This window comes from Manduca sexta, chromosome 26 (assembly GCF_014839805.1).
Source record: "Manduca sexta isolate Smith_Timp_Sample1 chromosome 26, JHU_Msex_v1.0, whole genome shotgun sequence".
NCBI lineage: Eukaryota > Metazoa > Arthropoda > Insecta > Lepidoptera > Sphingidae > Manduca > Manduca sexta.
The window spans coordinates 187590-209236 of NC_051140.1; the positions used below are offsets into that span (position 1 = coordinate 187590).

The following is a 21647-nucleotide window of genomic DNA, read 5'->3' on the forward strand; positions in this document are numbered from 1 at the left end:
CCAAACTAAATATAGATAGAGTATAAAAAACATATTCTACATATTCATAATATACCTAAGACAGTTAAAAATATATTAAACATCAGCCGCGCTCCTCAACACTCCGGCATAAAACGGGGACGGCACGAGAGGGTTGTAATTGGAGCCGTAGCGCCTCACTACCTCGATGTTGCCGGTTTGGAACGCTTGTTGCAAACCCAACCGCACCTGAGCAGCCTGCAGCAGGTTAGGAGACACATTCGTACCTTCTTTATTCTTTACGTAATAACTTATGTCCCGTGTGGGCTCGTCTGGTATCCTTGGCAGAAACATGTCCTCGTAATGGACGGATCTTCTATGAATTTTAGCTTTGGTAACACTTTTTTTATAGGTTATACTACGAATGGAGTCCAAAGTACTTTTAAGTTTCATCATTTGCTCTCTATTTTTATGGAAGTGCGTTCCGAGTGTTGTTTTGATGCGTTGTTTGACTAGTTGTAGAGTGTGTACTGGTCTGCGGTAATTTGGAGTTGTTCTGCGGAATATCGATCTCTTGTGCTTGACTGGTAGTTCGTTATTAACTTCAAAGTTTGACGAATTCTTTGACTCGTACTTGCTTGGATTAGAATTCTTCCACACTTGATGTTTGACGTAATACTTCATCAGATTTATTGTGGGATTTTCATCTATTAATCGTTTTTTGAGAACGCGGACATTTCGTCTTTGATCAAGTATATTATTTAAAGACCTTTTTTGAATTCTGTGAAAGTTAAGGCTGAAACCTGGGACATAGACCGAGTCGTAAGACAAGCTCCTAGGGTCTGCAGTTATAGACTCCGGGGCCGTGAACGTGGGGCCGTCGGAGCCCATCAGCAGTTCCTGAGATTGTCTCTCGGTCGTGGATTGGGGCTGAGTTGCTGGGCTTGGAGATGTAGTGGCTAAAAATAATATAATATTACATACATAACAATATATAATTACCTTCTATCTCACCAGCAATCATATGAACTACCAGTTATTTTAATTAATAATGTGCATGCAATTGTTCCTACTTCAAGGATATTGTTACATACACATTAATTGTCAAAAATAAACTTTAAATTCTTACTAGTTAGGTTGAATATCAGAGCCACCGCGGGCGGTATGGGTAGCGGGTAGGCGCAGCGCACCGTCGCGGGTATCGGTGATTTCTCCTTCAAGCATCTCAACAGCGCATTCTTGACCTCCTCGGGCGCTCCGACCGGGTCCCCAACGATACTAGCTATCGGTGGCGGCTGAGTGGAGGACGTACCTAAGAACAACGCAAACGCATTTGATAATCGACTCTTATACCACTCTTACTGACTTTAAAGAACGTTGTAGACAACCCGCGAATAATTCCTCGGATATTATGAATAACCGTGGACAGTGGTGATCAGTATCAGACAAGTCCTACCGCGAAGTATACCAATATAAATCAAACACATTTGCATATTATTTATATTATAATTATTAACCCTACTTATACCACCTGGATAACGACCACCGTACACAACGTGTTAAAACTCGTCATAATGGCCCACGTAAGTGTGTCGCGTTCCCGGATCAGCCTGTGTATATCCAGTTCCAACAGGCCGGCATAATTGTGTCGACTGCCGAGGGGTAATCATCTCTCGTCAGTCGACATTCTATTGGACTCCACTCCACTTACCATCAGGAGCAGATGGGTCACTTTACCGTGCACATAAAAAAAAATGTAACCCCTGATTAAGTTCGCGAAGCGTCATGTCTATGTAAAAAGACCTTCACTAGATTGTTTACCTTACGTAAGCAATAAAAAATGTTATGTACTACTTACTAACGGGCGGGTCTGAGAGAAACTGCTTCGGATTAGGTCGGAAACCGGTGAGCCGCGCCAGGCCGTCGAGCAACGAGGCCAGCCTAAATATCAGCTCGTCTTCCTCCTCGCTCACATCCTAGAAGAAACATCGGCCTTCACCACAACTTTTACACAGCTTGAAACTTACAATGAAAGGGAGAGACAGAAAATGAGAAGAGACGCTTTGTACAATCTAACAAAACTACCCAACGGAAGAACAGCGCTAGCTCCACTGTCGGCATATTGCTGAGTTGGAGCGTTATTTATGATAAACATAGTTTTAAGTGTTTTTTCTGTCTGTTTCATTTGTTTGTTTATGTGTATGTAACTTGTGTCTGTTGCAAAATAAATTACTTTTCTTTCTTTCTATACCTTCTGATACATTTCTGCGTACGCGAGGTCCTGCAGGCGACGCGTGGCCCACATCGCCAGCTCGGCGAGGCGGCGCGCATGCTCGCCCACGCGCGTCACCTCCGCGCACGTGGCCAGCGACCGAACCCCGTCCGACACTATATCGGATACCTCCAATTGAGGTTGCCATGTAGAGTTGCTTGTAGAGTTGCTTGTAGAGTTCAGGGTCTGAAAAGTCACCGCATTATTTTCATTTCTCATATTATGCAGATTTAATGCACTACTTAGTCTGGCCATAAATACTGTTACACTTAATTATAAAAAAATATTACATTTGAATTTCGAATCTGTCATTTTTATACGATTGTTCATTGTGTTTTCTCATTTTGGCGCCAATACATTGTAAAATATTTTGCGATATTAAAATGGTGTGGGGTGATAAAGAGAACCGAATCGCTGTGATAGCATTACACAAAGTAGGTATGGAGCCAAATGCAATTTTTAAAACTCTCCATACACTTGGTATTAGTAAAATGTTTGTGTACCGGGCTATTAATAGGTACAATGAGACCTCCTCTGTTTGTGACAGAAAAAGATCTGGCCGTCCACGTAGTGTTCGTACGAAAAAGGTGGTCAAAGCAGTAAGGGAAAGAATTCGAAGAAATCCTGTCCGAAAGCAAAAGATTTTATCTCGGGAAATGAAGATAGCACCTAGAACCATGTCGCGTATTTTAAAAGATGACTTAGGACTTGCAGCCTATAAGAGACGCACTGGCCATTTCTTAACTGATAATTTAAAGAAGAATAGGGTGGTAAAATCGAAACAACTACTGAAGCGGTACGCAAAGGGAGGTCACAGAAAAATTTTGTTTACGGATGAGAAAATTTTTACAATTGAGCAACATTTTAACAAACAAAATGACCGTATTTATGCTCAAAGCTCTAAGGAAGCTTCCCAATTAGTCGACAGAGTGCAACGTGGACATTATCCGACTTCAGTGATGGTTTGGTGGGGTGTTAGCTATGAAGGAGTGACTGAGCCATATTTTTGTGAAAAAGGTATCAAAACATCGGCACAAGTGTATCAAGATACCATTCTTGAGAAGGTAGTTAAGCCCCTTAACATCACCATGTTCAATAACCAAGTATGGTCCTTCCAGCAAGACTCGGCGCCGGGTCATAAAGCTCGGTCCACGCAGTCTTGGTTGGAATCGAACGTTTCGGACTTCATCAGAGCTGAAGACTGGCCGTCGTCTAGTCCCGATCTTAATCCGCTGGATTATGATTTGTGGTCAGTTTTAGAGAGTACAGCTTGCTCTAAACGCCATGATAATTTGAGTCCCTAAAACAATCTATACGATTGGCAGTGAAGAATTTTCCCATGGAAAGAGTGCGTGCTTCTATTGATAACTGGCCTCATCGTTTAAAGGACTGTATTGCAGCCAATGGAGACCACTTCGAATAAGCTTTTTATATTTTTAATTGTTTTATATTTATGTATTAAACTGACACACTGTAAAAGTAATAAATGTTATTTGCAGTTAACAATTTTCTTTTTTCTTTATTACAATATTTATGGCAAGACTAGGTATAGGAACTTCAAATGGAACGCACGTCAACTTCGTGCAAGTTTTTGGGTTTAATATGGGTGACTGAAGAAAACAGATTTGAATAACTCTCGTGTTTGTTCTTATTGAAAATGAATTTTGAAGAGCCTAGAGGTATGCTTGGTTCTCCAACATACGTGAAAATTTAAAAGTATATGTCGCTCCAACTGACCTCAAAATTGGAATGAACAGAGGACAGCTATAAAACAAAAGCCTAAATAATGTTAAGTAAATATTTACGTCCGAACAACTAGGATTAAACAATTTATACTAATATAAATAGGACAGTTTAAAAGTTTGTTACTCAATCATGGTAAATGACGGAACGGGATTATATTATGATAATCGACATAGAGATAGATTATTGTCTGTATAGCACATAGGATACTTTTAACCCGGAAAAATGTATAGCGGGGCTTTTATCACGGAAAACCTTTTTCACGGGAACAGAGCCACAAACAAAAGCTAGTTATATATAAAATACGTAAAGTAAATTATTACCAGATAAGACCGGCGATAGCCTAGTCGGGAATGGAACGGACTGTAGAGACGAATGTCCGTAGATTTAAAACCCAAGAGCAAGCACCTCTGACTTTAGAGTTATACGTGTATGCATTGTGAATAATCGCTTTCTTTTAACGGTGAAGAAAAGCATCGTGAGGAAACCTGCATATCTGAGAATATGTTCTCTATAAACATTTTAAGGGTATGTAAAGTCTGCCAATCCGCACTAGGTTAGCGTGATGGACTAAGGACTTAACCCGCTCTGTATGAGAGGAAGCCCGTGGCCAGCAATGGGACAGTATATAATACAGGGCTGATATTATTATATATAATTAATTAATTAATTAAATGATTACCAGACTAAAGGTCATGTTCGTGCAGCCTTTTACAAACTCAATATAATTTTCTATAGATCTCCGCAGTCCTTCAAGATACCTGCCGCCATCTTGCGCGATTCTTGCCACCTGCAAGTATGTTATTACACAGCAAAGTTTGAAATGTATTGTCGTTTTAAATCCCATGGGTAAGACTTTACGCGGGCCAAACCGCGAGTATAAGTTCGTATTCACTTACGCCTATGGTTTAAGCGATTCCTACTGCATTATTAATGTTCATGCAGCGTACATGAAACATACTTTTACACCATTGCTAAAATTTAAAAAATATATAGGCTCACTTACTCTTCGCTGCACATCGTGCTGATATTCTAAATTGTTAGCGTACATCTTGTATTCTTTTGAGTTGTGCTTACTGTTCCCTTCTACATTGTCGTAGAAAAATTCGCCTTGGACACCAAAATTATCATTTCTTGTCTCTTCAGTATTTTTGAATAAATGTCGCCGTATTTCTGGCAAATCTATCGTCCACGCAATGACGATTGGCATAAAAACGGCAATGTATACGAAAACTTGTTTATTAAACATTTTGAAATTGTATGTTTAGTTTTAGGAATAATTAAAAAGTATTTCAAATAACCATTTAGGGGAAAAGCTTAATAGTTAATTTTGTTGGCTAACATCAGTTTTCAATTTTTTTTAATAGCACATATCACAATTATGTAGAAATCATATTTGCGTAGATAATGAACACGTTAAATAACGTCAGATTATAATAGTGTACTGTTAAATGTGAAAACAAAATAAACGGAGGTTGTTTTTTGTGATAATTATCAGTTTCCCGCGCTGCGTGCATTGTCCGAGGTTACAATTGAGAAATACGCGAGTTGTATTAGGACGTGCATATATTGTTGGTTAGCCTGGAAAAGTGTTGGAAGACCATTAGTTTTGGGTTGGCTAGCTGCCATCATAACAAAACACTACGTAATATCTATAAATTCACATTGCTGGAGAAGTCGATGTAAATCTAACAAGCCACGAAGTTTCTGTCAACTATTAAAATTACTGCTTATTTTGTAACCTGTTTACTGTTTAAAAAATAATCCTCATGTCCGTCTTAAATGAGAAAATTCTCACAATTTATTACCGTCTCGTGGACTAGCGCCCCTATATATAGGTTAATTGTACACATATTTTTATTAATTTTCCATACGTGGTTCAAGTAAATTAAATACAAAATACCTATATAATTTGACAATTATGTCGATAGGTATATAAGTTATAGGTAAATGTTACACAATATCGTAAATGAAATATCTAAACACCTTATTTACCGTCGTATACGACTGCCCTATATTATTCTAAAATCTAGGCTAATTCAGAAATATCATTTTTATTTATTTCACATTCCTTATAAACGTTACGTGGTTTACATACAATGCACCGGATGTATACAAGACGTAACTAAGGCACCGGAAGTAAATAATACTTACGCAGTATCAAATCAATCTACAATTGGCTCTTTCCGCCGTGAAGAAGCAGCTCAATAAGCCGGCATGATTGTGTCGAACGGCATGACATAGCCTGCTTGCTGCTAGTGCTTACCATCAGGACCCTTATTCCGTACTAGCTTTTGCCCGCGGCTCCGCCCGCGTTATAAAGTTTTTCAGGCTAAGGTTTTCCGTTATAAAAGTAGTAGTTTCCCGGGAGCCTATGTTCTTCCCAGGGTTTCAAACTGTCTCCATACCAAATTTCATCTTAATACGTTGGGTAGTTTTTGAGTTTAACACGTTCAGGCAGACCGATGCAGCGGGGGACTTAGTTTTATAATATATTTTTTAGAACTTTTTAAGAGGAACAATCCCGTCATACATCATTGTTGCATAACTTTAACCGTTTACGCAGCGCACGCAACGGAAGCTCTCAAAACTAATAATTTTTCCCCGCTTTTGCAACATTTTTCATTACTGCTCCGCTCTTATTGGTCATAGCGTGATGATATATAGCCTATAGCACTCCACGAACAAAGGACTATTCAACACAAAATTATTTTTTCATTTCGAAATGATAGTTCCTGAGATTAGCCATTACTGCTCCGCTTCTATTGGGCATAGCGTGATGATATATAGCCTATAGCAGTCCACGAACAAAGGGCTATCCAACGCAAAAAGAATTTTTCAGTTTGGACCGGTAGTTCCTGAGATTAGCCATTACTGCTCCGCTCCTATTGGGTATAGCGTGATGATATATAGCCTATAGCAATCCACGAATAAAGGGCTATCCAACGCAAAAAGAATTTTTCAGTTTGGACCGATAGTTCCTCAGATTAGCCATTACTGCTCCGCTCCTATTGGGTATACCGTGATGATATATAGCCTATAGCACTCCACGAACAAAGGGCTATCCAACGCAAAAATATTTTTTCAGTTTGGACCGGCAGTTCCTGAGATTAGCGCGTTCAAACAAACAAACAAACTCTTCAGCTTTATATAATAGTATCGATGATAGTGTAAACGCGTAACGCGGCCGTGTCATGTTATATTCGAGAAATGTGCGTGGAATGGTATTCTGTAAGCCAAATTTCTATAGTCCTAAACATGATGCGTTGTGTTACGTGCTTGTTACGCACTGTTAAAATAACGTGCGGGAAAGAGAATAAGGCCCCAGGTGCAGTGCAGCCACTTAGTCAGGCTCTCAATGAAAACTTAGCCACAACTATATGGAGGTAAAGCATCGAAATAAAACACAAAATGCGTGTATTAGTTTATTAGACACTGGTACGTCACTCGCCTCACGGCGCCGCCTGCGCACCGTCTACAGGCGTGTATAAATAACAAATTACTCATTTGGTTCGCGTCCGCGGCCACAAAGCTTTGGCTACAAACTGTGCAGGAACCATGCAGTGACAGAACGTACCACTTTATAAGACAGCATTCATATAAAATGAATTTGTTCATGCCACTGTCCAATACCTGCACAACGATGCACTAGCTTTCAGCAACCATACTTTGACACTGCCTATCTAGCGTTATATTTTATTTGTGAGAAATGCATCGACCGGGACATCTAAATATTTTACATTCCTCGGTCGCGAGTTGTCGCGTGACAACAATACTGTTAAAGGTGCTATTCCGTAGCCGACCGCAGATGCCGCAGGAGGGCATGTAATCCCTCACAGTTACAAATAGACGCAATTTTTTTAATGCCTAAACAACGTCTACGGACTTCATATGATGACATATGATTACAATTATTAGACAAAATTAAGGCACTGTGCAGTATATATTATGTGCTGTCTGCGGTCGGCTACCGAATAACATCTTAAAGCTACGTGTATTAAATTAAATTAACAGTTATGGTGTGGTTCATCCCATGCGCGGGCGGCCCATCCCGCGGCCCATCTGCGGCGCCTCCTCGCCGCCCTTCACGTTCTTTATCGTCTCGTCTATTGACAGGATCTGTGGAGAAGATATAAGATATTCTTAGAAACACGTGCTACAGACTATTAATAAATTCAGCAACTACTAAACCGAAATTTAGCATTAAAACGATAAGTAAGTATATGTATACACACCTGTGCAGCGGCCTCGCACGCGGCAGTGATGGCGTTGGTCTTGACAACAGCGGGCTCCCAGACGCAGCTCTCGTAGTTGTCGGCGATGTCCTCCTTCTGTATGTCGATGCCGTACCAGATGCCGCCCTGGTGGTGACGCTGGCGCAGCTTGTTGAGCAGGCCGGTGGCGTCGAGGCCGGCGTTGTCGGCGAGCTGGCGCGGGATGGCCTCGAGCGCGCGCGCCACGGCGCCCAGCAGCAGCTGCTCCTTGCCGGCCACGCCGCGCGCGTGCTCGCGCAGGTGGCGCGACAACTCCATGTCGATGGCGCCGCCGCCCGCCACCACGGCGTCGTTGCGGATGGTGCGCCGCACGATCATGATGGCGTCGTGCAGGGAGCGCTCCGTCTCCTCGAGGAACTGCTCGGCGCCGCCGCGCAGGATCAGCGTGCAGGTCTTGGCGCCGGGACAACCTGAAACGTCGCACGCATATTACAATCTATTCCTTTTTTACTGATAGATATTTGATATATTTAATACTCGACTAAATAGGAACCATTTTCAGATGGTTGTCCTTTCACAAGCTAAAATATTATTTATTTAACAAGCCTCATGTCTACTATCGCAATCCACATAAAATTTTTCGGTAATTGGATCCGTTTGGTTTTAATCATCGGCTTGTCGTAAAACATTACAGATGTTTGGGGGGATACAAGTCGAACTACTAATCAAGTGGTAAGTGCGTCTTACCATCGGGAGCGTCGCCCTTTTGGTAGCCTGCGGGAAAGGATAGGGATTAGTGGGTAGGAAGGAGTGGATCAGGATGGTGGGTGAGGGGAAGAATAAGGATTTGATTATTGGATGTTGCAGTGATTAATTAATGTTGGCAGATGTTCAAAGGGGTCGTCCATAAATTACGTCACACGTAAAGAGGAGGGGAGGGGGGTCAATGAAGTGTGACAAGGACAAGGGGTCAAAAATCATGAAATTCGTGTGACATAACTTACGGATGGCGCCAAAGTGGTCCAAATAAGATTAAAAAAACATTGATATTCGATATCGATAAATTGATACTGGTAAACTATATCGAGTCATCGGTGCGGAGCCGAGGTCGAGTGTATATCTATGTGGAGGAGTCTCACCGGTGAAGAGGTTGTATCTGTCGGCGCCGACCTGTCGCTCGGTGAAGCGCGCGCACGAGCCGAGCGCGGCGGGCTGCAGGTCGCGCACCGAGCTCAGCACCGCGCCGCCGCACGCGCGCTGCGTGCGCCGCAGGTCCTCCTGCGGCACGCGCCCCGCGCAGAACATGTCCCTGCACACGACAACACCGCACGATGATAGTTAATGCGCACCATCACTACGTACCAGCCTCGAGTGCCTCCAGTCTACAGACCTGTCGGCGAAGTACTGCGTGGCGACGTCCCCGATGGGCAGCATGCTGAGCACCACGTTGGCGCCGCTGGCGTGCAGCGCGGACAGCTTCTCGTACAGGATCTGCCACTCCGCGTCCACCACCTTCTGGTACTCTTTGACATTGTCTACGCGCACCTGAATAAATACAACGTTTTCTATTGTATTTATTTTTAAACTTATTTGAAAGTGGAAACAACCTATAGATTCCTGTATTTAGAAAACTTTACTGTGCTGAATACTCAATGTAAAAATGTTTTACAAGGCCTCATACAATATTACAATCCACATAAGATTCAGAAATTGGATCCGTTGTTTATAATCATAGGCCATGTATGTGCGTCGTCACGATGTTCATAACAGACATCCTCTACCACCCTCCTCACCTCGGCATTGTCCCTCTCCGCCTTCAGTTCCAGTTCGATGTTGAGGAGCGCGATCTTGCAGTTGTCGTAGCTCTTCGGCTGCATCTCGAAGCCAGCGTACGAGAAGGTCTTCTGGAAAGCCACGCCGGCGACCAGGAACGAGTCCTCCAACGCACCTCCTGACACTTTCTTAATTCCTGGCAGACAAATAACATAATATATAAAATAAATAGTCAAGGTAATAATGTAGCGCACCACTCTCCCTTGCCCTTTGTACGCTGTTAATACAAAATTGTCTCCATTTGTGTCCAGAGCACCCGTGGATCTGAGTTGTATTACATCCTTACAGAAAAGCAGCGTAAAAAGGTATTTGCTTTTGCATATCAATAAATAAAATTGCTAGAAACCTAACACATATCTTGTATCGAAATCCTATTAGTTTCCTAAGTTGTGAGACGCACCGATCATGTCGAGCGGCAGTAGCGGCGCGTCGAGCGACAACACCGCGTCCACCACCATCTTGGAGAAGTGGTCCTTCTGCTGGTGGATCAGCTTTGACGACATCGCCGTCACCGCGCACTTGCGCAGCAGCTCTCTGCAATAAAACACAGTTTTATTTCGATGTCTTACATTTGCGTAAACATAATAAATCATTAAGTTGAAAATCTTTAATTTTTAGTTCACAAGCCTCATGTCTACTATCAATATCCACACAACCGTTTCGGTAATTGGATCCGTTTGTTTATAATCATTGGCAACATGAAATCTATATTCCTCATATATTCCCACTAAGCTACAAAATACTGTATATAAAGAGTCTGTTTGTTTGAACACCCCAATCTCAAGAACTATCATACTGATTTTGAATATTATTTCACTAATAGAAAGCTACATTCCTCATAAGTGCTATAGGCTACTGTTTATCCTGGGAAAAACTTTTTCACGTGGACGGAGCCGCAGGAAAAACTAGTAAATTACGCATGTGGATATCTCACCTCTGTTCCTCAGGCGATTTGACAACAACCTTGATGGCCAGCTCGTTGATCTTGTCCACGGTGAGCTTGGCGGCCGTGCGCACCGCGCGCACTATGATCCTCGGGTGCACACCTGGTTCACGCAACACATTTCTTACAAATATCCATGTCAAATGTAAACAAGATTAATGTAAAAAAATGTAAGTTCTTTTTCTCATGTATCCAAATCTTTTATCACTTATTGAATGACAATTTTTTTAAGTCACTGTAATTTTTTTTAATTCAATACCATATTTCAGACAACTTGAGCAAGCCTCATGTCTACTATCACAATCCACACAATAATTTCAGTAATTGGATCCGTTTGTTTATAATCATAGGCTTGCATTGAGTAAAAAAATATATTTACATCTTCCAGATAATATGCAATTTCCTTTAAAGATTCTCTTAGACAGTAGAATATGCTATAAATAAACAATGAAAAATTTTCTATCACAGGTTCCCTAGACCCAAGAATCAATCAGAATCATCTTGAAAGTAAATTCTGTCCAATAATTACCTTATAGAAATACTGAGATTAGTTACTAGCACATACCTTCCTCCACAAACGGTTTAAGCCTCTTGAGGATCTCACCAGCCAGTATGACCACTGAAGTGGTACCATCTCCCACCTGCAATCAATATACTTTTCAATGAACATGACCAAAACATAACATAACAATCTCCTTGCATTCAATTCTCATAAAATATGAATTTCCTCAATAATGCATTAGGAAATTGGATCCGTTGTTTATAATCATTGAAATATTTTGTTCTAGTTATGCATAAACACAATGCTTTTCCTAAGTGATGCGCAGACAAGTGATGTGCAGCTACTTCTTTCCATGTCACAAATATGTTAATTTATAAAGCTCACCTCAGCATCTTGTGATTTAGCGATGTCCACCAGTGTTTTAGCAGCAGGATGGACAATATCCATGAGCTGGAAACAAATGTTAATTAGATTATTGTAGTTTTTTTTTTTACTTTAGTTGAAATTTGGAAAAGATTTGTCCATATAGTTATAGTTAAAGATTTTGTTGAAAAGTATTTATTTTTGTTATTTTCTGTTTTCCAAAAATGTTTTATTATCACATGGCCTTGACAAATTAACCTCCCACTCTCAGACTCACTCCTAGACAATAAGCAGGTCAATTGTTATTGAGGAAAAACTCCATTACAGTATTAGAGATATCAAAATGGAATGACACTGTAAAAAAGTCTAAGTTGATCAGTAAAAACGTACCTTCATGATTGTGGCTCCATCGTTGGAAATGACAGCTTTGCCAGCATGGTCCACAATCAGCTTGTCCATGCCACGAGGGCCGAGGGTCGTGCGCACCTGGTATACAAATAAAACAATATCAGATATCAGCAAAGCCACCAGTTTCTAATTTTGATGTCAACAAATTTGTAAAAAGTTTAAAGTTGAATTGACAATGAACCATTATTCATTGTGAGACTCTTAAATTCAAACCATTAGAAACGGGAATGATTCTGTATAATCATAGGTTGAATACTATAAATCATTGAATCACCATAAAGTAAATGACTATTTGGAAACAAATCACACTTATAGGATTACAAAAATGTAAATGCAAGAAAACTCATTTCTAACAATAATTATAAGAGGGTGACAAAATTTACAGTTCATTTGTGTAAAAATCATTCATGATTTTTGGCATCAAACAAGCATCTAACAAAATTATTGGAACTTAGCAAATATTTCAACTTTATCTTTTCTGGTATCTATCTTGCAATCCACATCTCATAAGACTTTATTTAAGTACATCACACAGTCACAACAATAATGTAACATGTTAAACATACCGCATCTACGACCAGCTGGCAGGCGTTGATGTTGGAGATCAGCTGCGGCTTGCCCTGGGACTGGTCCGTGCCCTCCCTCAGAACTAGGATTTGTGGTTGCTGCAACAGAAAACAATCAACATATTTTATGTCTCAGAGCTACACATCTCTTTTACTGGTGTTGGACAGATCCTATGTCTAGAATTATTGCATGTTGCCAGAATTTATACACTTCTCAAATCCTAATGTAAAACACTTGACCATTTTAGAGACTTTTCTGGTCCTCTTGCATGCCATAGCAACCCTTGCAAGCCAGGATCAGCAATGGCATGCATTTTATATCACTGCTCTGTGAAGGTCAGTGAGTCTCACACTGAACTACTTCAGCCCATAGCAAAAGTACTCAAATAGAATGGAAGAGTTGGAGATATTAATCAACCATATCCAGAAAGTGGAAGACAAAATAATGAACAAACTTTAAAAATGAAAATGTTTACTTTGTTATTCATAAAGCTATAAATTTTTGATAAATAATACTGCACCTAAATTTCATTATTTACAGTAAAATAAAATTCATGGGAAACTTATTTGGCCTCAAATTCCAATGCTTGATATACTTTTAACTGGTATGTTTTAATTAAGAGAATGTAAATGAACTTTATTGTAATAGAAAATGCTTGTATAGTAATAATTTATTAAACAATCAAATATGGGTTGGGAATTTCGCAATGCTCACATTGCCCCCATATTTTGAGACCAACAATGGCTTTCAAAAGTTATTTTGCTGAGATACATTATCAAAATCAGACTAAAATGTGCCTAGTTGTGGACAGAATTATATGAATCTTCACTGCTGCGATTTTTTTATGAACAACTCTGCTTGCTCATAAAACGACATGGGTTGAACATAGCGGCATTAGTCATAAGTCCTCAGTAGATAATAATTCGATCAATTTTAAACATTATTTCAATTGTATTATAAAAAAATATACACCCAACTATGTTTTATGAATTTATTAATATTTCCTTTCATAAACACAGTTGATTATTATCTTTTTATGTCATTTATCTGAAATCACATGAACAGTTGGTTTTCCGATCATCTGTCACGGGATGACAGAATTCTTGTGTCGGCGAAACAATTTGTGAAAATTTCTAGAAATTCCACACAAAAGTTCCTTAATTACATCAAATTACTATAAGTTACAAGGTAAATTACAATTTTCCATACCCATCACGTCGATAAAAAATCACAGTTCTCATAAAATCATATAAAAACAAACGAATACCGAAATGTAACCTAAGTAAATATAATCATTTGTTCACCGAAAACTATTTAATTTGCAATTAAAATATAAACACTTATTGATAATTTCAGTATTAAAGAATTCTCTCAATTTATTAAACGAGAAAAAAAATTTAAGATCACAGAAAAAATTACAAATTTATTTACCATTTTGTTGAATTTTATCCCACAAACAAAACGAAAAACAACTGACAAAAAATTTACGGTGTTGCCAAGGTTTAACAGACAGTGGTAGAATATCAAAACTGTATGAATATAAAAGTCGGACAAATTCATAACTTTACACATACAACAAATATTTTTAATCGTTTGTGTTATAATTTTTGCTATGAATAAATTTTAAGAGATGAATATCACACAAACAACAGTACAGTGTTGTCTAATCAGATTTTTATATACTTTTATATTATGTATGAGAATTTATTCCAAAGATTACGTATAATGTGTATTTCGAAGAGATTGATAAAATAAACTTTATAAAAGGTAACAAAATAATATTTCAGTGTAGTAACAAAACGATATTCTGATTGGCTAACTCAACAATGAAAATTGGAACGGTTCTATAGTGAAGTGACATTCGATTATAGCCGAGCCGATTTGTAAGGCCAATTCAATCTTGGAGGCTGTGAAATTACCAACGAGTGCCGGCCCGCACAGGTATGTACAATTAAGTCATGAAAATATTAGGTTTAATTTTAATTTCTATATTTATAATTGTTATACCTAAAATGAGTCATAAATTAGGAATATTTTTTTATTTTATTTGTTGAATATTGAAATGTTTTTATAAGATAACACTCCTTGTTATAAATATTTTTCGATCAGTCTCAGATCAGATATTTTATTTTGTTGAAAGTTATTTCTATCTATTTCAAATAAACGCCATAATATCATTTATTGTATGTTTAAAAAATTTCAGGAATTGGTTTTATAAATAACATAATAAAACAAAGACAAAACAATTCTTGAGCTTGCGTATACACAGAAACATGTGTGTATGACTTAATTGTCTTCTGCGCACCGGAAATTCCTTATTTATTTTTCGTTTAACAATAGCTAAATATGGATCGTATTAGTTAGATGCCCTAATTCCATTATTTTGGATACCAAAACACATACGATAATTCGACTCTTTCTTGTACATTAAAAAGAATGATTTATGAGCAGTACTGACAAATTAACTAGCATCTCTAATTATACCATAAAATTGTTTGTCAAATTTAAAATCGATACTTCATTGATCGATTTGAATATTATATAGCACATCACTTTAAAGATAAAATGACATGTGTCAAACGCCGGTCGTAATTTTGGATTTGTATGCCGCGTTTCGTAGCAAAAAACGACTTTGCATGAAATTATTATTCCTAACTTGTTAAATTAATAATGTCTCGACAAGTAGATGTGAAGGCATTAGTCTCCCATATAGTTAGAGGCGATGGCGCGGATAAATGCCGAATTTGCATGGGAGATACCGCCGAGGGTCAAGTTTTCCTTGGCGACACGGTTATGATGGACGGAGACAAGGCGGTGACCCTCGCTGAGCTTCTAGAACTTATAACAGGCGTTGAGGTATGCGAGATTACATTTTTAATATCCGTAAAATATCGTATGTTTTGTTTATTTTCTGTAAAAAACGGAACGACATTATTCCCGCGCCGTTGACACAAAATGGCGTCATTGGATTGCGTTGTATTATTAGTTTGCACTATTTAATTCATTTCATAAACCTTTTCAATGTTTATTCTCATTATAACATATTGAATTGTGTTGCAAATATACTCTAAAATGATATTATCAGGAAATCTATTATTTTAATTTACTGTAAATGCGTTTATGGAGATGGCATGACAAGTCTTATTGTATTGTACTTTATACTCATAACTGCAAAAATGATAGAATTTATCAAATTAGGATATATACTTATATAAATTATACTATATGAATCAAAATAAATTTGTTCCTTCTAGCTGACTTTGCAAACAAAAAATAATATTTCCTGATGTAAGTAACTAAGATGTGATAAAAATAGGTCAGAATATACCCCTATCCAGGCTTTATAACAAGTTGGGCAGTTCCTTGACATCAGGCTGAAAATGTGGCCAATTGATTGAGCCAATGGTTGCAGGTGGCCGAGGATGATGACCTGCCAAATGGGCTGTGCAGAACATGCTCAGCATCTGCATTCAAGGCTGCTGAGTTCCGGACGTTCTGTCGCGAGGCCTCTAAACGCTGGACCACCACGCTAGACATGCTCAACATGATACCAAACAACAATTCAAAGAATATCTATGCTTTAATATTGGGCAACAAAATCTCCATATATGACAGTAAAATGTTCAAAGAACCCCAGGATAAGACAAAGGAAACTTGTCCAAAAGTTAAAACTGTTAAACATAAAAATTATGCAAAAAGTTTGCATTGTCAGTGTTCAACTTGTGGCCGAAGGTTTACATATGCACATGAACTGCATGTACATTTAAAAGAATCCATGGATTTGATCCAAGCTTGCTATGTTTGTGCCAAAATTATGAGTAGAGAGGATTTGCTCAAACACTTGGTGCAGAAACACAATAAAAAACCACATCCTTGCAAGAAATGTTCAACTATATTAACTTCCTCCTTGCAATACAAACAGCACATGGTGAAGGAGCATGGTCCTGGAGTGTGTACATGTGGAGATTGTGGGAGGACATTTCAGTCTACACAAGCATATCACGCTCATTTGTCCATCCATGCACCTAAAAACTGTCCTCGATGCTCAAAATTATTCCAAAACAAGAAATGCTATGTACACCATGTGAAAAAATGTTGTGACTTGCACAAAAACAGAAAAGAAGTGCATCAAACTAAACACAAGTTGTCCATACTGGTCAAAAACAAAGACAGACAGATCAAAGTAGGTTTGCGAGGCAGCGCCGATAAGGAATGCATTTGTGATTACTGCAAAAAACGATTTGCAGGAAAGAAATTTGTTGCAGCACATATCCAAATAGTCCACTTGAAGAACACACATAGACCATGTGCATATTGTGGCAAGTTGCTCGCTGCTGCACACATGTCGTCACACATGAAGAAGCACCAGCCATCCCAGAGTTACAAATGTGGTCACTGTGGAATTGTGTTAAAAACTAAGCTCGGATACAGTCAACATTTGCGGCTGCACACTGGTGAACGTCCATACACATGCCAGTACTGCGGAGAAACATTCACAGCATCCTCAAGGAAGTCAGAGCACATCCGTAAAACGCATAAGAGCACAGAGGAAGTGTTGCGGCATGCGTGCCAGCTCTGTCCGGCCCGATTCCGTCTCCCATACAGATTGAAAAAACATATTTTAACTGTCCACAGTAAAACCAAACCACCGCTGTATGAATGCAATAATTGTGAAGCTAAATTTGCTAGTTGTAGAGCACTTTTGGCACACAGTAGGATCTGTCAAATTTAACTGAGGCACTCATGGTATCAGGAAAGTTGATTATTTTCGCCCTGACCAAAAGATTATGCTGCATTTAAAAGTTTTATAAAATAAAATGTTGACTTGCAGAGTTCTCCATCGTCGCCATTATTATACCTGGCTGTCAAATTGCCTGCTTATACTTCACTTAAAAAAGATATTAGAATAGAAGATTAAGTAATAGATTAGAAATATACATTTTATTCAAAATGTCTTGAATAAAATGTATATTTCTAATGGTCTTGGTTTTGTTGCACTGAAGTGCCTTTGGAATTGGCGTGCAATCATTTTTGTTATCTTTAATATACACACAATTCAATCTTTGTGTTATGTGCTATAACTGGCATTATCAGATAATATTAAAAAATATTTATGAATAATTCAATCTTTATTTAATTGACTTGTTTGCTCTCAAATGTTAGTCGCCTGCACTGCGTTATCTTCTCTGGTTAAACGAGCGTCATGTACTATTTAGCTTGCCGAGCTCTCTCCCCTCCCATGTCAGGGAAATATGAACTCCCTACACGATTATCATTTGTGCGCGAGCTATGCCATTTTATTATGACGGTCTTACAATCGTATAACGTGTTTGACCTTTATTCATGATCGATCATATTGTGTAAAGAATTTTCTAGCCTTTATCTTTTTAAACTAAACATTACAATTAAGAAAGTGACAAATAACTAATGGGTACACATCCCTGTAGAAAGTATTCTTAACTATCCATAGTAAATTAAATAGCTTTTTTGTTGAAGACTATCAATATATCATAAGACTGCATTCAAGAATATAATATTTAACATCCCAAATGTTTTGAAGAAACTCAAACCCATGTTGAAGTGACAAAGGAAAATTGTTTTAGGTGGAGAGCAACTCTGTGCTGCCAAATAAACTGTGCAAACTCTGCATGGCGCACATAACCGCCTTCATTCCATTCCTGCTCCTGTGCAGGGAATCTTCCCAAAGGTGGGAACAAATCACGGGAATATTGAAGGACATCAAAGTTCCAAAAAAGGCAAAAAGTTATTACGTCTTAGTCCTAAAAGATATAAGGACTTATTCTAGTACAAGAACAGCTGAGAACGAAAAGGATGCTTTGCAAAACTTGAAGACTAAAATAACTAACCGAAAGTCTTATACCAAACGGATAGCAAAAGAGGGTCGCATGATTAAAATGAGGGATGCACCGAAAATGACTTGCCCTGAATGCAAAAGCATCTATACGAACATTGTAAAGTTCAATACACACATAAAAAACGTAAAAAAGAAAATGTGCGTACTCTGCAATGTTCTAATAGATTTGGATACGTACGAGGCACATCTGAACACTCACACTGACAAGGTTTTTGCTTGTAATATGTGTCCCGAGGCGTTTTTAAGAGAAAAGTCTCTACAAATTCATAAATTTAAACACAAAGGAGACCATGTTTGTGTGGAATGCAAGCTAAGTTTCATGACGTCGGCGAACCTTGCGGCGCATTTAGTGATACACCAGTCGCAAGTGTGCGCTGGATGCGGTAACAAGTTCAATAGGATATGCTACACGAAACATAAGCAAAAGTGCTCGTTCATAGAAGAAAATAGAAGATTCATCTGTGACTACTGTTCAAAAGAATACACTCGAAGAAGTACTCTAAAACTGCATATAATTCACAACCATTTGACGGGAAAACAATTTCAGTGTGACCAGTGTGGTAAGACGTTCCTCAGCCGCGCGCATTTGGTGGAACACGGCAATACTCACAACAAAATCGTCGATCGATACGTCTGCTCGAAGTGCGGCAATAAGTTCAGCACCAGGAGGGGCCATGAGAGGCATTTGAAGAAACACGACTCTGGCACTTATGGGGTTAGATCTAAAAAGAAGAGCAAATATGTCTGCCCGATCTGTAAAAAGGTTTACTATCAAAAGAAGAGTATTGACAGTCATCTGAGGGTCAAGCATGATGTTGTTAAAATTTCTTTTGAATAATAACTATTATCTATGTCTGCTCTAAGGAAGGAAACACGGGGTACCAGAAAACGTCATAGAATGAATGAATGGTAATGAATGGTACACAGTCCAGTACACTGGACTGTGTACCAAGATGAGACTGTGGATCGAGCCACGTGAATTCGAGCCCACGTTTTGAAAGTCAGTTTTAGAAAACGATGGATCGCAATAGATTCAGTGCGGACTAAACTTAAAAAAATAAACTAAATAAAAGCAAATTGAGCAAATCATTGGTAACCACACCAGGCAAAACTAGCAAACAAACGCATAATATAAACCTATTTTATTTTTAATTTATCTTTAAGCCGATATTTACATCATTATTAGACCGCCTTTATTGTAATATCTTTAACTATTTGTACACGACTATTCCGTTTTTCATCACTTTTTGATAAATAATACATTATCTGGCGTCTAGGATAAAAAAAATACTTGGGATTAATTTATTTCACTACGGCATCGGCAGTCTCCACAAAACTTCAGTGTACAAGTTGGAAGTTCATAGAAGAGCGGACTGATCGGTGACGTGGTTTCAGGTGGGAGAGGAGCCCGCGCTGCCGCAGGGCCTGTGCAGGAGCTGCTCCGAGCAGGCCATGGCCGCCGTGCGCTACCGGCAGCTGTGCCTCCAGTCCAACCAACAATGGAGAGACGCCACTGTCTGCCTCGCACAAATACATGCCGCCGCCGATGAGGACAAAACCTTCTTCGTTCTGTACAACGGGCGCATGATGATCATCAAGGACCAAGTCGCGCGCATACCGAACGAGACCGAAGCTGTGAAGAGGATCAACCTCAGATTCACTGATCCAGAGGTTGACCGGCCGCCAAAGAGAGTCAAACGCTCATTCCCACCGGTCAGCTGCCAATGTCCGGATTGCGACAAAAGCTTTTCAAATACGGAATTCTTGAACTTCCATCTAAAAACCTCGCTGAAACGAGCATGTCAAGTATGTGGTGTAGTCATGCCGAAGAAAAATCTAGCGAAACACTTGCAAGAAAAACATAACGTGTCGGTAGTGGAGTGCAGCGTATGCCACAGCAACTTCGACACGCACCAGCAGCTGGACCAGCACAATGCCACGGCCCACGGCCCTGACACGTTTTCATGTCACTGCTGTGGCAGCGGATTCAGCAACCACCGAGCACTGCGAGCTCACATGTACTCGCACACACTATTCCACTGCAATGCTTGTGGGGCAAGTTTCGAGAATCGAAAATGCTACAAGTATCATCAGAAACAGTGCAAAAGACCAGGCGGGCCTCAGGAAGATGTGTTCATATGTGACTACTGCAATATAGAATACAACAGGAAGCCTTCCTTACGGATCCATATGATCCAGAAGCATTTGAATATCAACCCGTACGTGTGCCAAGTGTGCGGCAAGAGGGCTTCGACAATGGCGCACTTGAAATCCCACATGAAGACGCACAACGCGACGCGCAGCGTGTTCCAATGCCACTGCGGCGCCAAGATGCGGACAGAGGTTGGATACCAACTGCACCAGCGGATCCACTCGGGGGAGAGGCCGTACGAGTGCGAGACGTGCGGAGACCGGTTCCTCTCCGCGTCGCGGCGGCTCGACCACATCAAGCGGCGGCACCGCGGTACCGCAGACATGCCGCACGCTTGCTACAAGTGCTCTGCCACTTTTATCAGGCCCTGGGAACTACGCAAACATTTCGTAACTGTCCACAACGACGTGATGGAGCAGCCAGTCAAGCCTAGAGAGGGACCAATCAGGCGCCGATTCAAATCCAAACTTAAGCTGTGAATAGATACTGTAGCTTTGAAATGATATTCAAATTAAGTTAGCTTTATTAGAGTATCTTTATATAGTGTCATTGCAATACATTTTAGTGTAAATCTAAATAAATTTACAAGTAAATATAATAATGAGCAGTCAGCCTTTTACAGTGATCTTAAGTTAGGTTAGGAGTAAAAATATGAATTTAACAATACCATATTCAGAAAAGAAAAATCTTGTCAAAATCATACTAACACTCTGTCATCTTTATTGTATTCGCAGTGCATGACAACTCTTAAATCTTAACACAGGCACTACTTTAATCAGTAATTTTATTAGCCTGGATATTATAATCAACAGAATAA

At 39.4% G+C, this 21647-nt stretch overlaps 3 protein-coding genes across 6 annotated transcripts; 1 reads left to right on the plus strand and 2 right to left on the minus strand.

The window, feature by feature from the left end:
- Positions 1-11: 11 nt before the first annotated feature.
- Positions 12-1445, minus strand: LOC115445801. The gene is made up of 3 exons (XM_037443047.1): positions 1427-1445; positions 1088-1270; positions 12-917 (listed from the first exon to the last, which is right to left on the minus strand). Exons 1-3 carry the CDS (start codon positions 1443-1445, stop codon positions 76-78), a joined length of 1044 nt encoding a protein of 347 aa, XP_037298944.1. The 3' UTR covers positions 12-75.
- A 5940-nt stretch (positions 1446-7385) lies between these two features.
- LOC115445802 (T-complex protein 1 subunit eta) lies at positions 7386-14415 on the minus strand. The gene is made up of 12 exons (XM_030172236.2): positions 14235-14415; positions 12803-12901; positions 12219-12314; positions 11850-11915; positions 11529-11604; positions 10955-11066; positions 10421-10554; positions 9981-10156; positions 9578-9732; positions 9327-9496; positions 8209-8657; positions 7386-8092 (listed from the first exon to the last, which is right to left on the minus strand). Exons 1-12 carry the CDS (start codon positions 14373-14375, stop codon positions 8000-8002), a joined length of 1767 nt encoding a protein of 588 aa, XP_030028096.2. The 5' UTR covers positions 14376-14415; the 3' UTR covers positions 7386-7999.
- A 959-nt stretch (positions 14416-15374) lies between these two features.
- LOC115445800 (zinc finger protein 30) lies at positions 15375-21345 on the plus strand. Of its 4 annotated transcripts, none has more exons than XM_037443374.1 (2): positions 15375-15659; positions 20074-21345. In XM_037443374.1, exons 1-2 carry the CDS (start codon positions 15474-15476, stop codon positions 21307-21309), a joined length of 1422 nt encoding a protein of 473 aa, XP_037299271.1. In that variant the 5' UTR covers positions 15375-15473; the 3' UTR covers positions 21310-21345. The 4 variants fall into 4 exon arrangements, with proteins under 4 accessions (XP_037299271.1, XP_037299273.1, XP_037299270.1 ...); XM_037443376.1 differs by lacking the exon at positions 20074-21345 and adding an exon at positions 18407-20067; XM_037443373.1 differs by lacking the exon at positions 20074-21345 and adding an exon at positions 16216-18400.
- The last annotated feature ends 302 nt before the right edge of the window (positions 21346-21647 follow it).